The sequence below is a fragment of the Scyliorhinus canicula genome, chromosome 1 (genome assembly GCF_902713615.1).
Source record: "Scyliorhinus canicula chromosome 1, sScyCan1.1, whole genome shotgun sequence".
NCBI classification, from domain to species: Eukaryota; Metazoa; Chordata; class Chondrichthyes; order Carcharhiniformes; family Scyliorhinidae; genus Scyliorhinus; species Scyliorhinus canicula.
The window spans coordinates 97301351-97322358 of NC_052146.1; the positions used below are offsets into that span (position 1 = coordinate 97301351).

General features: G+C 47.3%; 1 protein-coding gene across 8 annotated transcripts in view; it reads left to right on the forward strand.

The window, feature by feature from the left end:
- LOC119965299 (glutathione hydrolase 1 proenzyme-like) overlaps nucleotides 1-16362 on the forward strand; it is a 109420-nt gene extending 93058 nt beyond the window's left edge. For 5 of the 8 annotated variants that reach the window (XM_038795844.1, XM_038795882.1, XM_038795854.1 and 2 more), the window contains 2 exons: nucleotides 4261-4347; nucleotides 15442-16362. In XM_038795844.1, coding sequence (XP_038651772.1) covers nucleotides 4261-4347; nucleotides 15442-15600 — 246 coding nt within the window. In that variant the 3' untranslated portion in view covers nucleotides 15601-16362. Of the gene's footprint in view, nucleotides 1-4260; nucleotides 4659-15441 lie in introns of those variants that run through there. The other 3 variants (XM_038795901.1, XM_038795871.1, XM_038795910.1) reach the window with 1 other exon arrangement.
- The last annotated feature ends 4646 nt before the right edge of the window (nucleotides 16363-21008 follow it).

A 21008-nucleotide genomic window follows, 5' to 3' on the forward strand; every position in this document is an offset into this window, starting at 1 on the left:
AATTTAGGCATAGACTATTTTCTAAATGGTGAAATGCTTAGGAAATCAGGAGCACAAAGGGACTTGGGAGTCCTTGTCCACGGTTCTCTTAAGGTTAACGTGCAGGTTCAGTCGGCAGTTAAGAAGGCAAATACAATGTTAGCATTCATGTCAAGAAGGCTAGAATACAAGGCCAGGGAGGTACTTCTAAGGCTAATAAGGCTCTGGTCAGAACCCCATGGGGATTATTGTGAGCACTTTTGCCTTGCTGGCCTTGGAAAGGGTCCAGAGAAGGTTCACAAGAATGATCCCTGGAATGAAGAACTTGTCGCATGAAGAATGGTTGAGGACTCTGGGTCTGTACTCATTGGAGTTTCGAATGATGAGGGCGGATCTTATTGAAAGTTACAGGATACTGCGAGGCCTTGATAGGGTGGACGTGGAAACTATGTTTCCACTTGTAGGAGAAACTAGAACAAGAGGACACCACTTCAGACTAAAGGGACGATACTTTAAAACAAAGATGAGGAGGAATTTCTTCAGCCAGAGGGTGGTGAATCTGTGGAACTCTTTGCTGCAGAAGGCTGTGGAGGCCAAATCATTGAGTGGCTTTAATAATAATTAAGACCAAGATAGATTCTTGATTAATACAGGGATCAGGGGTTATGGGATAATGCAGGAGAATAGGGATGAGAAAATATCAGCCATAATTGAATGGCGGAGCAGACTCGATGGGCCGAGTGGCCTAATTCTGCTCCCATGTCTTATGGTCTTATAGTAGCCAACTCCTGCCTCATACCTTCATGGTTTCCTTTGTTTAGATTTAGGATCCTAGTTCCAGATTGGACTTCTTCACTTTCTATCCTAATTAAGAATTTAATCATGTTCCCTAAGAGATCCTGCATAACAAGATTATTAATTAACCCCTTCTTCTTGCATAACACTAAATCTCAGATAGTATGTTCCCTGGTTAGTTCCTCACCATACTGGTCTAAAAAAGCCATCTTGTGTACACTTCAGGAATTCATCCACCACAGTATCGTTGTTAATTTGATTTGCCTTATTTAATGTCGATTAAAGTCACTCATGATTACTATAACACCTTTGTTACATACATCTGTAATTTCCTGTTAAATGCCATCACTTACCTTACCGCTAGGCACGTCCCACTAATGTTTTCCACCCCTTGTAGCTTCTTGGCACCACCCTGACTGATTCTACATCTAGATTTTCTGAGCCAATATCCTCTCACTATTGCACTGATTTCATTCTTAGCGAACAATGTCACCCCACCCCCGATACCTTTTCCTGTCAATTCTTGCTAAATATCAAGTACCTTTGGATATTCAGTTCCCAGTCTTCATCACCTTGCAGCCATGTGTCCATAATTGCAATCCTATCATACCCGTTATATCAATTTGCGCTATTAATTCATCTACCTTATTGTGAATGCCCCTTGCATTCACATACAGTGCCTTTAGACTTGTCTTTATCACATTTTTACACATTTGTTTTGTACTATGGTCCTATTTGCTGCTCGCCCTTGTTTCCTCCGCCTTCCATTTTGACTTTCAATTCTATCTTTGTTTGCCTCTCTTGTGCCTCCCCGCTCAAGTTCCCACCCCTCTGCTACTCTAGTTTAAATCGTCCCCAACAGCTGTATCAGATACCCCTGTGAGGATATTGGTCCCACCTGCTTGGGTGCAACCTATTCAGTTTGTACAGGTCATATCTTCACCAGAGTCAGTCCCAGAGCCTTGGGAATCTCGTGTCACGTCTGTGGCTGCAGAAACATCTAGCTGTTCCCCTTGCAAAATAATCTCCCATCACTATTTCTCTCCTGCTCTCCCAGTTTTCTGTTTCTCCCGCTCATGGTACCATGGACCTATCTCCTGCTGTATTACTCTGAGAAATTACCTCTGCCAACAGTATCCAAAACAGAAAACCTGCTATAAGGGAGATGGACCTGGGGAGTCCTGCACTACTTGCCGAGTGATTTTTCTCTTTGTGACGGTCACCCATTCCCTTTCTGTCAAAGTGCTCTTTATCTGCGGTGTGACCACCTCACTCTACGTGCTATCCACGAAGATGTTAATCTGGCTGATGATCCACAATGATTCCAGTCACAGCTCCAGATCTGAAATGCAGATTTTGAATAGTTTCAGCTGGAGACACTTCTTGTGCATGTGGTCACCCTGGACATTGTAAGTGTCCTTGGCTACTCGCATCACACAAGAGTTCCACATAGCCATGCTGCCCTGCCATGACTTATCCTTAAATTGCTCCCTTTACTTTACTTTTACTTTCACTAGTATAGGGCATATTAAGTACAGTATAAATGCTCACCGGGTCCTACTTACCAAGGCTGCTACTCTTCTTTGGTTTTCCTGTAGTGTCACTCTTGTTTCTTTGAAGTACCGCCTCTCTCTCCTGCTCTTTACTGAAGTCTTACCTCCCTCTCTTTGTGCTCTTTTATTGAAGTCCCGCCTCTCTCCCTGGCGATTAGTCAATTTTCTCAGTACTTCTACCTTGCTTCTAGTTGTTTCAGCTGCTGTGAAACTTTGGCACAGATTTCAAATTTAGTGAAATTTGAGGAGTTGATGTGTCAACACAAGGAACATCGCAGAACCAATTAATTGATCACTAATTCGCTCACTGGTTAGAGTACGAAACCTACATGTAGAAACCAATCACCACAGTGCTGCCTCATGTTGTTCGATGGGATCCCTATTTTCCTGCGATCTCTGATGGAATGGATATCATTCAATCCTCACATTTTCTTTTTGGCCCAAAATATTTTTCAAGAGCACCTAATGCCATATCAGATAGAGACGTATCTTTTGTGAGCTGCTTGAACACTTGCCGGCCTTCTGTTCTGAGACAATGTACAAGTACTGCTTTTTATGGATTGGTGTTACACCTAGATGGTCCATACCTATAGCCAGCAAGTAGGTCTTGAACCCTGAATTCCATCACTCCCATGGGAGGATCTCCAGGGGATAAAATAAATGGTTCTGGAGCTGGTAAAGTTAAACACCAAACTCATTGCCTATGTTTGTTATGTATTCACTGAATTGATTTGATTTATCTGATTTATGTCCGAACAATGCAGAGATGAACACGCACTCATGCACATACACACATATAAGTTTTGCAGCTCCCTCACTCCACCCAACAAGCTAAAGCAAAAAGCAAGTATGTATGGATCAGTTACCAGGCTAACAGTATCAAATACAGATCGAACAAGTCATTGAACACTGCACATGAATACTGTTTCCATCGTATCTTCTCTGGTGGGCAGCATGGTAGCACACTGGTTAGCACAGTTGCTTCACAGCTCCAGGGACCCAGGTTCAATTCCCGGCATGGGTCACTGTCTGTGCGGAGTCTGCATGTTCTCCCCGTGTCTGCGTGGGTTTCCTCCGAGTGCTCCGGTTCCTTCCCACAGTCCAAAGATGTACAGGTCAGGTTGTTCAGCCATGCTAAATTGACCTTAGTGTCCAAAAAAGTGGGGTGGGGTGACTGGGTTACGGGAATAGGGTGGAGGTGTGGGCTTGGGTGGGGTCTCTTTCCAAGGGCTGGTGCAGACCCGATGGGCCAAATGGCCTCCTTCTGCACTGTAGATTATATGATTCTAGAATTTCTCTCACATCATGAACAAGATCAAAGAGAAAACTTGTCATCTTCTACTGATATTCATATTCTTTCGCTCATGTAATGTCTAGACTCATTTTTTGTAATTAAAGTTTTGATGCTCAAAGCTTTCCTGAACAGCATCTCCCCTCAATTCTAAACTACAGATACTCATTCAATGTATTTTTCCAATTTATGCTGAGTCCCTTTTCTGTGCTTGGAATTTTCCTTCTCTTTGTCAAACTATAAAGTTGGTTATTTCACTTCCGCTCCGTCACCCCACTTTGGGAGGACCCTCCTGTCCACCCCCCCCCCCCCCCCCCTTGGGAGGACCCTCCTGTCCACTCCCCCCCCCCCCCCCCCCCTTGGGAGGACCCTCCTGTCCACTCCCCCCCCCCCCCCCCCCTTGGGAGGACCCTCCTGTCCACCAATTTCCAACAGATTTTTCTACTTTTAAAACTTCTCTTCTGATTCATGTCACTGTTTGATTATTTTCAACACTGGTGATCTGAAGCAAGGGCCTTGATCCTTAGCATAGTTTCTCAAAGATAGTTTTAAAAAACAAAAGTCTGTAGTACCTAAAGGATAATATGCACTTGATAATTCTAACATGGAGTCATTTTCCATGAATGTGTTTGATTCCTGCAGCTTCGCCAGTTCCGCAAGGAAATAGAAGATGGCCTAAAGAAGAAAATGCATATCAGTGGTTTTGCCGACATGCCCTCGGTAGTTCAGGTTATTATACGAGAAGGGAACGTTTGGCACGCTGTTTCAGATACCACGCGTAAAGGTGGCTGCCCTGCAGGATACTGAAATGCTCTCAAACCTATTTAATTTTGCCGTACAATATCACAATGGAATATGAAGTGAATACTTCAACCAACACATTTGAGGTTTTGTCTGTAAACTATCACTACTATATGAATCATTAAAGACCTAACATGAACCCCACCAAAACATTTTGGTAAAAGCTAGCAAGCATTATGCTGTATTGCATCTATCAGAGCCCAAAACTGTAAATTAAATATCGGAAGCAGTTAATTGCAGCAAAAACTCTCATCCATTGTGAGCACACTGAATATTTGGACGTGGACTGCGCATGATCTTCCAAATCAAATGGTTAAAAAATTGAGCTTTTCAAGTATGCTCCTGCTAGGTTGGAAACTTTCCCACAACACATCTTTATCAAAGATTGTAATAATTAAAACGTGGCATAAGATTCATGGCAATACGTGACCCTATAATATTAAATTAGGCTAGCCAAGGTGCAAGTTAAAGCTATACCAACAGTGAGGAAGTAGTACAGGAATGAAATTCATTGTGGATGTCAATGACCAAGATGCATTCATTTAATATTTGTCCCTGAATTTCTACAGCCACTGAGTGTTCTGTGATTCTTTTGCTGGAATTAGATTAGAAGATAGAACCCGAGCAGAAGTTCAGGAACTTTACCTTTGGAGTCCATTCCACACTGTAGGGCAAACAATTGAAAGAACATCATATATTCTCCCTTGCTACCTTTAGAAATCAAAGGCAGAGAGCAGTGAAAAGTGGTGAATTTCTGATCTGCAGATTCAACCCAATTTTAACACCAGAAACTGCGACAAGTGGGTGGGGTTAAAGTAATCCAAGCAATTTACTGGCTCTTATTGTCTTCATGCAGGATGCAATCTTATTTTTATTCTTCTGAAGACAGCAGAATCCGTTTTTAAATATGTAAATTGGGTTCCAATGACATAATTGTGGCCTGACTGTATTTAACCTGGTGTACGCCTTTCGGGTTAACCTGGTGGCAAGAAGCACAAGGTCCTGAAGAGGCCAGAATGAAGAGAAGATTCCTTGTGACCCTGGAGGAGCAGGGGAAGGAAATCTTGGGGCACCGGTGCCCCTCCCCCTGCCCCGCCTCCCAGACCCTCCTTCTCAACCCTTGTGCCCCCCTCAACCACTCAATTAAACATAAAGAATGTTCCTTCTGGAAGCAGTCAACAGCCAATTTAAAATTGCCTTGTTTGACTCCATAATAAGCAAATTATATTTTTCTTCACCAAATAGCTAAAGATGTATCAAATACATGACACAATAATATAATTAGCATTAAAAAATGTGAGATCAAGTTGAAATATGGCCTGGGTTTTCATGTGGCTTGGGAAAACATGACCGGCACATCTTTTTACATTCCAAAATGCATACCCAACCGATGTGATATTTTCATGGGATATTTGTCTTTTCCCACATGGTTGGGTGTGCAGTGCTTTTTGCCAGCTGCTATGAAGTATGGGAGGAGTGTGATTGCAGAGGCGGCGGGTTAGAAGGCCCTCCTCAGCTTTCCAAGTTGGAAGCCGTGCTCTCAAAATTATTTAAAGGCCTCCTGATCCTTATCTCACACCACCATGCCACTCCATGACCCTCAGATCCTCAATATGCCCTCCATGCCTCCCATGTATCCTCCATTTAAAAACAATAATAATTTTTATTCAAATTTTTCAACAACAGATTTTATCCCAACAACGAAAAGAGAAAAACAAGAACCCCTCCCCCCCCCCCGCAATACAAAAACAATAAATTAACAACAAGAAAGAGTAATAAACATAGAACCATAAGAACAAACCCCCAGAACGAACTCACAGTCCCCCCCCCCTCCCCCCCGTCCCCCCCCCCCCCCCCCCCCGGGTTGCTGCTGAAGCTGAGCACCCTCTAATGCTCCACCAGGAAATCAAGAAAAGGCTGCCACTGCCGGAAGATCCCTTGCACCGACCCCCTCAGGGCAAACTTGACCCTCTCCAGTTTAATGAACCCGGCCATGTCGCTGATCCAGGATTCCGGGCTCAGGGGCTTTGTGTCCCTCCACTGCAAGAGGATCGTTCACCGGGCTACTAGGGATGCAAAGGCCAGAATACTGGCCTCTCTCGCCTCCTGCACTCCTGGCTCCGATGCTACCCCAATTAATAGCGAGCCCAGCCCGGTTCCACCCTGGAGCCATCCACGCTGGACAAGGTCCCCGCCACCCCCTTCCAGAAACCCTCCAACGCCGGACACGCCCAGAACATGTGGGTGTGATTCGCTGGGCTCCCCGAACACCTGCCACACCTGTCCTCACCCCCAAAGAACCGGCTCAGCCTGGTCCCAGTCATATGCGCCTTGTGCAGCACCTTTAGCTGGATTAGACTAAGCTGTGCTCAAGCAGAGGAGGAATTCACTCTCCCCAGGGTGTCTGCCCACGTCCCCTCATCAATCTCCTCCCCCAATTCCTCCTCCCACTTCGCTTTCAGCTCCTCCACCGAGGCCTCCTCTCCCTCCTGCATCACCTGATAAATGGCAGAGATCCTACCCTCGCCGACCCACGTCCCCGAGAGCACCCTGTCCTGAACCCCCATTGGCGGCAATAGCGGAAACTCCGCTACCTGCTGCCTAACTAACGCCCTAATCTGCATGTACCTAAAGGAATTCCCTGGGGGTAGACCCCACTTTCCCTCCAACTCCTCTAAGGTCGCAAACTTCCCATCTAGGAAGAGGTCCCCAATCCGACTGATACCTGCCCTGTGCCAACTCAAAAACCCTCCATCTATCCTCCCTGGTACAAACCGGTGGTTCCCCCATATCGGGGACCAAACCGAGGCCTTCACTTTCCCCCTATGCCTCCTCCACTGCCCCCAGATTTTGAGGGTAGCCACCACTACCGGACTCGAAGAGTACCTTGCCGGGGAGAGTGACAACGGGGCCGTCACCAGCGCCTCTAAACTCGTGCCCACACAGGACGCCGCCTCCATCCTCTTCCATGCGACTCCCTCCCCCTCCATCACCCACCTACGAATCATTGCCACGTTAGCAGCCCAGTAATACCCACACAGGTTGGGCAGCGCCAATCCACCCACCACCCTGCCTCGTCTCCAAGAATACCCTCCTCACCACCTGGGGTGGCCACGTCCCGATTCCAAAATGGACACTCGCAAACAGTGCAGGGAAAAATGGACAGCACTAGAGAAAACAAGCAGGTGCAAGGTTTCCTGTGTATTAAGACTTGCAGAACCCAGACAGAACTGAAACCAATAGCCATTAGCATATTAATGAGCTATCTCCCGGGACAAAAAGGAAACATTGAAACAATCGAGACCAGGACAGACTCCCCGGCGCCAGTGGAAGCTAAAACAAAGGCAGGCCAACGGCCACATAGGGCCCAACCAACGATCAGGGAACAACCCCGGTATTGGAGAAAATCAATGCGAACGATTGGGACATGGTCCAATTAATTGGGACCAAGTCCGGGGTCCGCCCAGAAGGGCGCAAAACCCCTTGGGGTATAAAGCAGAGTCCCCAAGGTCAGTTCGCTCTCTTACTCTTACTCCTCTCCATCTTCAACTTGGCATTTGGCTCTCAGCGACGAGAGGCCGCCAAGCACCAACCAAGTAAGTCTAAGATCAACGCACGCTACGGGATAGACCCTCCTAGCTACTATCCCATACCAGTTCAAAGCCAGCAGTATCAGAACCAGACAACGGCCATTGTTCCTCTGACTGAGTGGGCCACTCGAAGCTAAGTATAGGCTTTCAGTAGTAGTTGTAGTTTAGCGAGTAGAGTTTATGCATGAGTAATAATTGACTGTGTGTGTCAATAAATGTGTATTGATTTCAAACTTACTAACTGGTGTATTGAGTTATTGATCAGTATTTGGCTTTGAACCCTGTGGTGGTATCAGAAAGATACCTGGCGACTCTTGAGCAAAGATAATTAAAACAGAGCAAATTAAGGGAAAGCATAACGAGCAACATTTACAGGTGCAACTCTGATGGGATTCGACTTAGAAGTGGCCCCCCCACTCCGAGAGAACCCAAAATTTGAATTAGAAATCCAATTGGAAACAGAAGAACCACAAGAGTTTAAGCAGTACTGATCAATCCTCCAGAATTCGGAAGTGTGTTAATGTATGCGTACTAATAGGGATATAAGTTAAACCTGAGAGATTTTTTTGCGTAAAACTGTCGGGAGTTTTGTAGGCCGGAAATTAGCGTAAGCCGTACCCATGTTTACATCACCGCTTTATCACCTCCGTTCCAAATTTAATAGAGAACACAGAAATAGGAAAATGGCAATGAAGGCAATGAAACGCCTTATGAACCCCCAGGAATTCGAGGTCGCAGCGACCAGCAGAGTAGGACAGTGTCCCGTTTGGGAAGATGAAATTAGGAAGTACCTCAAAGGGAAAGGATGGCCCCTTTGGAGCGAATTTTGTGCGAATGAAGAAACAGGTCCTGGGAGTATAGGACATACTTGGTGGGAGAACCTGACAGAGATTCACAAGAAGAGCTTGGGAAAAGCTCACAAGCCGATGGCAATCGTGTCCCGTCTGGCACAATTGCGAGGCACAGAGGAGGTCGTTAGGACGCTCCGTAGAGAGATAGAGGAGAGAGATAGAACGAGTAAGGTAGATGTGAGTGAGGTAGAGAGAGAGAGAACAGAGAGTTAAGAGGGAAGTTATCAGCAAAAGACAGAGGTGGATGATGCCAAGAGGGCACACCAGTCTTGTCTGGCACACTTAAGCAGCTTCCAGACCCAGTATGACAAGGCCTACCAGGACACACAAGAAAGACAGGTAAGACAAGAAACAGAACAGCAGGTAGAGGCATTGCAGAAACAGTGTAGTGATTTAAAAGCAGCCCTACGAGTACTCCATGCTTCCACAACGGAACAAAGGCAGAGCTCGGTAGACCACGCAAAGTGCCGGAAGCAAATTGCAGAATTGCAATCCCTACTTTCAGTTCAGAATGGCTTTCAGAGCACATTCGGATCCCAACTAGATGAGGAAAATGGCCCCGAGTGGCAGGAATTAAATGAAACAGCCCATAGATACGTACATGGAGCATGTACGCAGGAGAAGCCCCAGAAAAGGAGAGCACCCCAACCCCCCACTGAACAGGCAGAACACACCCCCATGAATCCGGTAACCACACACCGCAGAGCCGCAGCAGAAGGAGAAGGAGATTTCCTGTATAGAACCCCCTTAACCTTGACCCAATTACGGGACGCGTGCGAGAAAATCACACCATTCCTCCCCACTTCAGACCCCCACCAATTCTTTGTGAAAGTTAAACAGCAGGCCACCATGTACGGCCTTGTCGAGAGAGAGCAGGTAAAGCTAACAGTTTTGAGTCTTGATCCATCAGTCGTAGCAGCCCTTCCCGACACACAGAATGTAGGAGGAGGCACCCTAGCAGAGATACACACAGCGATCCTTGATGCGTTCGACTATAACATAGGAGACCCGGTAGAAGGCCTGAATAAATGTAGGCAAAAGAAGACAGAGCACCCCACAGCGTTTGCTGGACACCTGTGGATTCATTTCCCTGCAGTATTTGGAGAATTAGCCCGTGCCCATTTGTCCCCAGATAACATGGCAAAATGGACTTGAATCTTGATCTCTCATGCAACAGAGGCAGGACAGAGAGCTTGCGCAAATTATGACCCCTCAGATGAGGTCCACGATGAGAAATGGGTTTTAAAAAGGTTGTCCCGCGCTTGGGAGCAATCCGTTCAGAATAAGACCAATTTTAGGAAACCCAAGGAAGTGCAGGCAGATGCAGATATGCCTGCAGTTAAAGCGCAACAGAACCCCGCATGGATAAATGAGAGTAGGAACAGCCCACCCCAGCCCAAATCACAGGAGTGTTACAACTGTGGACATCCAGGACGCGAGTGCAACGCGCCACAGAAACCACAGAGAGCCCAACAGACAGGCACCCTAAATAGGAATAGGGCAAAGCCTATTCACAGTGTTAGCGCCCGTTCAGACCAGGGAGACATGAACGGCACAGACTGACAGTGTTCGTGCTCCCCAACCTGGGTCTGCGACATCCTATGGGATAAGTCTGGCCGACCGGTCGTAGCAAGCAAAGTACGGGGTCAGCCCGTTGAATTTCTTTGGGACACAGGAGGGTCCCGCACCACACTCAATTCCTCCACGATGTTTCAGAAGAACACATGGCCCACTACAGACACCATCACCCTCAGCGGCTTTACAGGCCACTCACAGCAGGGACATATCACAGCCCCTGTATCCATACAAATCGGCAATATAACCACAAAGCACCCCATAGTGTTAGTTGATCTGCCCCACACAGCAGAACACATTTTAGGAATTGACTTTATGAGTTCCCACAACCTTTCATTTGATCCAGTAAACAAATGTGGCTGGAGAATGGCAAAAGCAGCAAGAGCCCCCGCCACGCTCACAGTAGGAGAATATGCAAACAGGATCAGCTTAGTAGGAGAATATTGGTTTCACCCGAGAACAATTAGTGCAGACAAACAGGTTAGGGCAGTCCTGCAAGAACACAAAGCAGCATTTGCACAGCACAAGCACGACTGTGGCAGAATGGCTGGCTCTGTGCAGATTACAGGTCCTGACCCCAGACCCCAGAAACAGTACGGATTTCCCCAGGAAGCAGAGGGAGAAATCTCAAAAGTAATAGACAGCTTGTTAGAACAGGGCATACTGAGATCAGTAGCCTCCACTAATAATGCTCTAATTTGGCCCGTCAGGAAACCCGATGGATCATGGCGACTGACCATTGATTACCGGGAACTGAACAAAGTAACCCCAGCAGCAACCCCCACCATAGCCTCAAGTCCCGAGACCATGCTCAAGCAGGGACTCCAGTCACGATTCTTTACGGTTTTGGACATTAGTAATGGCTTCTGGTCCATTCCATTGGCTAAAGCGTGCCAGTACAAATTCGCCTTCACTTTTAAAGGACAGCAGTGTACATGGACGTGCCTTCCACAAGGATTCCACAACTCCCCCTCCATTTTCCACCGACAGCTGGCAAATGGATTAGCTAAATTTTCCCGCCCCGAATGTCTGGTCCAGTATGTAGACGACCTGCTACTACAGACAGACACAAAGGCAGAGCACATTTCACTTCTATCAGAACTCCTAGGACTCCTAAAAGAAATTGGATGTAAGGTTAACCCCAAAAAGGCCCAGATTTTGGAAGAAAAAGTGATATACTTGGGAACAGTTATCACGCATGGTAAACGCGAGATCGAGCAGAAAAGGATTGACTCGATTTTCAAATTGCCCCTTCCCCACAATGTCTCAGCCCTCCGGTCGTTTTTAGGACTGGTTGGCTACTGCCGAAACCACATCGACTGTTTCGCCACTAAAGCAGCGCCCCTATCCGACCTTCTTAAAAAAAAAAGGCACCTTGGGAATGGCTTCCACAGCATACAGAAGCCGTGTATGCTTTAAAAAGAGCACTCAGCACAGCCCCCGCACTACAGGTCCCAGACCCTCTTTCCCCAAAAGCTAACGACCGAACCCTTTCGGCCATGCTCCTCCAGGGACGGCATGACCAGTTAAGACCCGTAGCATACGCATCCCGAGTTTTAGACCCTGTCGAGCAAGGATTCTCTGCCTGTGAAAGGCACCTGCTCGCAGTTGTTTGGGCAGTACAGTATTTTTCGTACATAACAGGACTCAACCCCATCACCATCCTCACAGAACACACCCCAACACAGCTATTATTAGACGGCCGACTTAAAGATGGCACATTCAGCCAAATCCGAGCAGCCCGTTGGACCCTTCTTTTACAGGGAAGGGACATCACAGTTAAAAGAACAAAGACACACACTTTCCTTGCGGACAATTTACAATACCCAGGCACCCCTCATGAATGTCAGATTATCTCCACACAGCACAACACAGGCCCATTCATTCCACAGACACCTCCCAGGAAGATAGGTAGTTCACCTCAGAGACCCCAGCCCACAGACGCGTGCGCACCCCTGAAAATCTATGTGGATGGCTCTTCCACAGTTTTAGACGGCAAACGCATAACAGGATGCGGTATTTATGTAGAGGACGCGCAGGGACGCGCCCTTGAAGAGATTTCCCTAAAGTTGCCAGGACACTTAGGCTGGCAGGCAGCAGAACTGGCAGCGATAGCTTATATTGTAGACCACCCCGATTCGTTCCCCACCCCACTAGACATCTACTCAGACAGCCTGTATGTCTGTAACAGTTTAACAGAATTCCTACCCCTGTGGGAAACAAGAGGATTTGTTTCCGCAGACGGAAAACCCCTACCATCAACTCCACTACTCTGCCATATTTTAAAGCAGGCAAAGGACAGGAAATACAGCATTATAAAAGTTCATAGTCACCACCGTTCTTCATCACCTGGAAATGTTAAAGCAGACGCCCTAGCAATAGCAGGTTCTAGGCATGGTTATTTTTGGAACCCCCCCGAAAGCGCCCAAGTACACGCAGTTCAGGTCTCACAGACCAACATACAGGAATTAGCCCAGGCACAGAAACAGGACGAGAAGCTCAGGGAAGTTTTAAAGGGAACCTTCCCAGCCCCTTATGACAAATTTAAGAGTTCCATGACCACACATGACGATGTGATTCTTAAAGACAGCCTTTATGTAGTTCCAGAGCTGGATAGGAACCAACTTATTTATTTGTTCCATGACAATCATGGACATCAGGGAATTGAACCCACTTTAGCCCACCTCAGACCGCTCTGTTGGTTGCCACATTTGAAAGCCGACGTAACACACTACATTGAGAATTGCTTGATCTGTGCCCAGAACAATCCGGACAGATACGCAAAGAAGGCTCAACTTAGCCACACCCGCCCCGTTAATGGCCCATGGACTAATCTCCAGATCGACTTCATAGGACCCCTACCCCCTTGCAGAAACGGATATAAGTATGTGTTGGTGGTCATCGACACCTTCACAAAATGGGTAGAAGCATTTCCATCGCGCACTAACACGGCAAAGACCACAGCCAAAATACTGACCCACCACATCTTTACAAGATGGGGACTCCCCCATAGCATAGAGTCCGATCAAGGCTCCCATTTTACAGGATGAGTTATGAAAAACGTCCTCACAATTTTTGGAATCACTCAAAAGTTTCACATCGCATACCACCCCCAGTCAAGTGGTATTGCCGAACGAATGAATAGGACACTAAAAGCCACCCTTAGGAAAATGGTTCAGCAGAACAATAGCACCTGGGACTCAGTTCTCCCATTTGCATTGACGTTTTTACGAAACACGGTATCCACGTCCACAGGATACACCCCCCACACTCTCATGACCGGACGCCCCATGAAAGGAATGGAATATTTATTCGGATTAGATTTGACCAGCCCCGCAGTGACGGCCCTCACACACGAAACGGCTGTGCAACAGCTAATCGAAAATGTTAAATTGGCCCAACTAGCAGCCGCTGTGAGAATGTGCACAAGGAAGTAACAGCAAGGCTTGTTTCGATAAGACAGTGCATGCCACTGAGTTTGCAGTAGGGCAGCAAGTGATGCTTTCCCTTTACAACCCCAGCACATTCCTGTCACCTAAGTACTCAGGTCCGTACTCCATTTCGGACAAAGTAAGCCCTCTGTCTACAAGATAAAGTACCCCAATGGAAAGATTGCGTGGTTTCACATAAACCAGCTCAAGGCTTATGGCTCGCAGAATAACCACACACACCACATCCTGCTCGCCGCAGCAGATGAACTCGCCCCGCCCACAGGAAACGCATTCCTACCCTCCCCAGCCAGTCCAGCCCATCCTCGGACTCAACTTCGACTCCGCCCCCTGACACACGACTCCACCTCTCCCCACCCCCAGACAGCAGCGACAGTGACTGTGAAAGCACTGATGACAGCAACAACACGCCACGATACTATCCCCCTGCAACAGGCCCCACTCCCAGCGATTCCGACAACAATTCAAGTGATCCCTTCGAGATCACATACATTAAAGCCCCTGACCCAGACCCACCGCCCGACGGTGACGGACTGAACTCCAGTAGCTCCCAACTAGACTCACGAATCTGGCACCGCGACAAGTCATTCAGGCTCATCAGGAACAATGAGATGGACCCCAAGTCACCCCATGCAGTTTTGGCACGACTTATACAGTCAAGAGTATGGCAGCCTGGAGAAGATAATGACATTGAGTCTGACTCCCACCACGCGAATCCCTTTGCGACCCTGTTCGCAACTGAAAACTGAGGTGTCCAGATGATGTTTAAAAGGAACCGCTAGAGAGATATGGTGTCCTTTCTGATGGAACCTGCACGATATTTGTTGCATGTTTGTTTGTTTGTATTTGTTACATGTTCAGTGTTTGGAATTTAAACAGGTTTTCACAGCCCAATGCCACCACTCCTTTAACGCCCCCTGGCAGTTAATGGAGCAAGTTTGTCCACGGCCAGATGCCTAGTTTGTCCGCAGAAACCTCTGAGAATTTGCCGCCTAGCTTATCAGCCGAAACCTCTGAGAACTTGCCCGAAAACAGATCATAACTGCTCTTCTAGTTTGAGGTTAGGAGAGGCAGTACTGCAACCCCCATGACGACTACATTCTTGCCCATTCTTGCCGGTTACTCAGGCAGTGGAGAAACGGCACTTACCCCCGCCCTGCCTGAGGACCCCCCCCTCTGGTCAGCCAAGCTCGGGTAGAGCACATCCCGTCCTACCTGGGGATTCCATCCAATTCTTACCCGCCCCGGCCCATACGCACCTCATTTTGGCTCTTTCAGTTCAAAAGTTTTTGTTTTCTTTTATAGTGACCCTTCGGTTGCTTTCCTCATGCTATTTTCATCCTCAAACATTGGGATGGTAAATCGCACAGGCTGCGAGACGGCTCGCACTGTGTCAGTAATTTTCAAGAATGTCTTGTCCAGAAATTCGGTTCAGAAAAAAAAATGAGTGAGTCACAGATGGTGACCAATTATAAAGGGTAATTGGCTAAAGGACAGACAGACAAACACACGAGATCTTAAGCAAGATAATGATAGATATTATGTTTGTATTCACAGAATTCCAGAAGCTCAAAGAAGACAAGAAGAGAAGAAAGAAGAGAAGAGAAGAGAAAGATGAAGACGACCTCCATCTTTGTTATATGGACACCAGCAGGATCCCTTTGGTTGCGCGCGAACGCTAACCCCCCCCACCCCCACCCCACAGACCGTCAATGATTCACTCCCCCACAGTACACAGAGCCCAGTAACAGTCAACAGTACCCCGACCTGGTGTGATAAGTTTATCACATGGTATTCCCTCTCGTATGTCGTTGAAGCACTTTTAGCACTGCCGATACTTTGCAGTATCGTGCAGACCATCCGAATGAAGAAATGGCAAAGAAGAGCCCGCCGCTCTCACACCCGGGTATACAGAATAAGATCCCCTATTTTCGGTTTCCACCAGGCCCCTGAACCCCTTGACATGGATTAAAGTACATTAGTTTTTTTGTTTGTGTGTGTTCGTTTGTTGAATAAAGAAATGTGTTTGTTTGTTGAATAAAGAAATGTGAACTCTGCGTTTGACTGCCAAACCAGAGAAATTTGAATGCTGCTATTTTTGTACAGTTAAGATGTTAGTATATTTTTGAATTGTTTAAGTGAGGATAGTCTAGTGAGAATAGTTAGAGGTTCCAGTTTGTTATTTTGTAATGCATGCCCTTGATGACATAGCACCCCCATAGAGTTTTGATGATGTGTGTATGTAAGATTGTTTAGTTAAAAATATGTGGCATAGTTAGGGTCAGAATAGAGCCTAGTTATGAGTGCCTGCATGGTCAGGGAACAAAGACATCGCAGTAGTGTGATTCTTCACGCTTCACGTTGAGGATCACAAGGAGGGAGTGTAGCCACATCCCGATTCCAAAATGGACACTCGCAAAGAGTGCAGGGAAAAATGGACAGCACTAGAGAAAACAAGCAAGTGCAAGGTTTCCTGTGTATTAAGACTTGCAGAACCCAGACAGAACTGAAACCAATAGCCATTAGCATATTAATGAGCTATCTCCCGGGACAAAAAGGAAACATTGAAACAATCGAGACCAGGACAGACTCCCCGGCGCCAGTGGAAGCTAAAACAAAGGCAGGCCAACGGTTACATAGGGCCAGCCCAACGATCAGGGAACGAACCCGGTATTGGAGAAAATCAATGCGAACGATTGGGACATGGTCCAATTAATTGGGACCAAGTCCGGGGTCCGCCCAGAAGGGCGCGAAACCCCTTGGGGTATAAAGCAGAGTCCCCAAGGTCAGTTCGCTCTCTTACTCTTACTCCTCTCCATCTTCAACTTGGCATTTGGCTCTCAGCGACGAGAGGCCGCCAAGCACCAGCCAAGTAAGTCTAAGGTCAACGCACGCTACGAGATAGACGCTCCTAGCTACTATCCCATACCAGTTCGAAGCCAGCAGTGTCAGAACCAGACAACGGCCATTGTTCCTCTGACTGAGTGGGCCACTCGAAGCTAAGTATAGGCTTTTAGTAGTAGTTGTAGTTTAGCGAGGAGAGTTTATGCATGAGTAATAATTGACTATGTGTGTCAATAAATGTGTATTGATTTCAAACTTACTAACTGGTGTATTGAGTTATTGATCAGTACTTGGCTTTGAACCCTGTGGTGGTATCAGAAAGATACCTGGCAACTCTTGAGCAAAGGTAATTAAAACAGAGCAAATTAAGGGAAAGCATAACGAGCAACACCACCCACCTCCCTGCCTCGCTCCACAAATACCCTCCTCACGCTCGGCGTCTTCTGCGCCCACACAAACCCCGTAATGCTCCTGTTAACCCTCCTAAAGAAAGCCTTCGGAATCATAATGGGTAAACGCTGGAAGAGAAACAAAAACCTCGAGAGCACCGTCATCTTAACCGACTGGACCCTGCCCGCTCGGGAGAGTGGCAACACATCCCACCTCCTGAACTGCTCCTCCATCTGCTCCACCAGCCTCGTGAAGTTTAACCTATGCAGGGCCCCCCAGCTCCTGGCTATCTGGACTCCCTGGTATCTGCCCTTTTCAGCGGGAGCTCCCCTATCTCTTTCTCCTGGTCCCCCATATGCACCACAAACAGCTCACTCTTTCCCACATTGAGCTTATAGCCAGAGAAGTGTCTGAACTCCCCCAGGATCCCCATCACCTCTGGCATCCCCCCCACCGGATTTGCAATGTACAGCAGTAAATCGTCCGCGTACAACGACAGCAGGTGTTCCTCCATTCCCCCCCCCCCCGCACAATCCCCCTCCTGTTCCTCGATTCCCTCAGTGCCATGGCCAGGGGTTCGATCGCCAATGCGAAGCCAACCGAAAGTCCTCCGACCACCTCCCATTCGTCACCCCGCTCGCCACCGGAGCACTATACAACATCTTCACCCAGCTAATAAATCCCTCACCAAACCCAAATCTCCTCAACACCTCCCACAGGTAGCTCCACTCCACCCTCTCAAAAGCTTTCTCTGTATCCATCGATGCCACTATCTCCGCCTCCCCGTTCACCGCCGACATCATTATCACGTTCAGAAGCCGCCGCACATTGACATTCAGCTGCCTCCCCTTCACAAAACCCGTTGGGTCCTCGTGAATGACCTGCGAGACCACATCCTCCACCCTCCTGGCCAGTATCTATACCATGTACAGTACTCAGGTGACATATGAAGCTAGGGAATATTTGGATATTTGACCCCGAATTTCTACTTGACATCAAGGTAACAGTTAATCATGTGTGGCATCAAGGAAACCAAGCAAAACTAGAGTCAATGGGAATCAGGGAACAATTGTACATGAGGACCATCTCCAACAAGAGAGTACCAAACCTTCGCCCCTTGGTATTCAATGGCATTGGTACCCCCGAATCCCCCACTACCGAATCCCCCACTATTAAATTCCTGGGGGTTACCATTGACCAAAAACGGAACTGGACTATTCATATAAATACTGTGGCGACAAGAGCAGGTCAGAGACTCAGAATTCTATGCTGAGTAACTCACCTCCTGGTCCCAGAGCCTGTCCACCACCTATAAGGCACAAGTCAGGAGTGTGATGGAATACTCTCCACTTGCCTGGATCAATCTACTTCCAGCAACACTTGAAGCTTGACAACATCCAGGATAAAGCAACTGGCTTGATTGGCACCCCATCCACAAACATTCACTCTCTCCACCACCAGTGCACAATGGCAGCAGTGTGTACCATCTACAAGATGCACTGCAGGAACTTACCGAGGCTCCTTAGACACCACCTTTCAAAAGCAGAACCATTATTATCTAGTAGCACAAGGACAGCAGACACATGGGAACACCACCAGCTAGTCACTCACTGTCCTGACTTTGAAATATATTGCTGTTCCTTCACTGTCGCTGTGTTAAAATCCTGAAACCCTCTCCCTAATAGCACTGTGGGTGTAACCACACCACATGGTCTGCAATGTTTCAAGATGGCAGCTCACCACAACCTTCTCAAGGACAATTAGAAATTTACAATAAAGCCCACATTCCATGAATGAATTAAAAAAATGCTTGAAATGCAGTTGAAAAAAAACAAAACCTTTTTTATAATTTTTATTAGAGTCACAATTAGGCTTACATTAACACTGCAATGAAGTTATTGTGGAAATCCCCTAGTCGCCACACTCCGGCGCCTGCTCGGGTACGTTGAGGGAAAATTCAGAATGTCTAATTCACCTAGCAAATATGTCTTTTGGGACTTGTGGGAGGAAACCGGAGCCCCCGGAGGAAACCCACGCAGACACAGGGAGAACATGCAGACTCCGCACAGACAGTGACCCAGCGGGGAATCGAACCTGGAGCCCTGGCGCTGTGAAGCAACATGATAATCTAATAAATTTATCATTCAAACATCTCTGACGCTACAAAACAATGTCTGGCGGGATCCTCCGTTACCCAATGCCAAAATCAGGAACGGCGATTGGGCAGACAACAGCTGCCGAAGCTGAAATTGTGGCAGGCGCTGGTTTGGTAATCGCAATGCTTTGCCCCTCCAAATCGGCGTCATTGCGATGCACGACGCATGCAGTTCTACCTGCATTCGCATCTCATTATTGGGCCCACCATGATGCCGCCTCCAAACGGCCGAGTTCCCGATGGCACGGGCCACGTGTTGTCTCAACGGTCGTGAGCCTAGCGTGGTGGCTGCGGGGAAAGAGAGAGGGCATACAGACAGTGTCCAGCACCGCCATATGTCGCCATTGACAGTTGTGCCGTTGGCCGAGGGGCTTCTGCCAGGGCTGGGTGAGGGGGGAGGGTAGTAGGGGGTGGCCTGAAGGTGCGCTGTGGGGTCGGAATGGACGGGTATGCAGTCCAGCACAACCGGCGCCGTTGGTGCGTGTGTGGGGGGTGTAGGTGTATGCGCGGCTGCAGCTTGTCAGCCCTGCACATGTCCAGCATGGACCTGGTGATTCTCCCACCATTTTCTGCGTGTTCCGCGGATGTTTTGCGCGGCGCTGGTGCTAGCCCCTCACCGGAATTGGTGCGCATGTGCGCCAATTTTTCCATCATGGAACTCCACGGATCCTCCGTTGGCGTCAGCGCTTCACCGCAGGAACCAGCCCGGAATTTTTTAAGTGACCATTTAGTTGTCGAAACAAATACCTGTGTGCTCTGAAACCACATCAAATATAAAGTATGATATTAAAACCTCCTAAAACTGTCAATCATTCAGCTGTGTCAACATGCCAGCTTTTGGAGCTCATTTATGGCATAATCCCAAATAATTAATTCTAAATGTTTATCAGGGGCCATCAATTTCAGTATTTCTTTCATTTATATAGCAACATTTAACATAATATACACCCACGAGAGGCTTAACAGGTAGAATGCTGAGCAATGGCAGCAAAATAAAGAGGAAGGAAATAACTTGCATTTATATAGCATCTTTCATGATTTCAGGAGATCTCAAGTGTGCTTTACAGCCAATGACACTTTGGAAGTGTAACGACCGATGCAATGTCAAAGCCAGGCAACAAACTGTAACGAGTTAGAGGAGGTTGCCAAATATTGTTAGAAGAGAATTATGAAAGTGGACAGGAAAGTAGAAAGTTGGATAGATTTAAGGAGAGTTCCAGAGTCAAGTGGGCTTAGCTCTGGCACAGCTGAGTTTGTGCATTCACATCATTGAACCAAACTTTGCACCCAAGTTCCTGCCAACCATATCCCAAGAATATTGTTGTTGGATGGAAGTCAATGGCAGGGGTTTCAGACCAATTAGTCTTCAAATGTAATTCTGCTTCAAACATTTCAAAGTCAAGTAGCACTAGAAAGGTATAATAGATGAAAGGGCAACTTCAGCACCTACTATACATAGAAAATATATAATTCGGCAGACATTTCAACTTTAACATTAAATCACAGCTGATTACACTGGAATTAGCTCAAAGCAAAGTCTTGGAGAGTATAGTATTTCTGATATTCTCCCCCTGCCCCAGTTTTTATTTCCTTGAATCATAGAATGCCTACAGTGCAGAAGGAGGTCATTCGACCCATCAAATCTACATCAACCCTCTGAAAGAGAACCCCACACATTTCCTCTGCCCCATCCACCCCTCCCTATCCCCCAAACCTAACCTGCACATACCTGGAC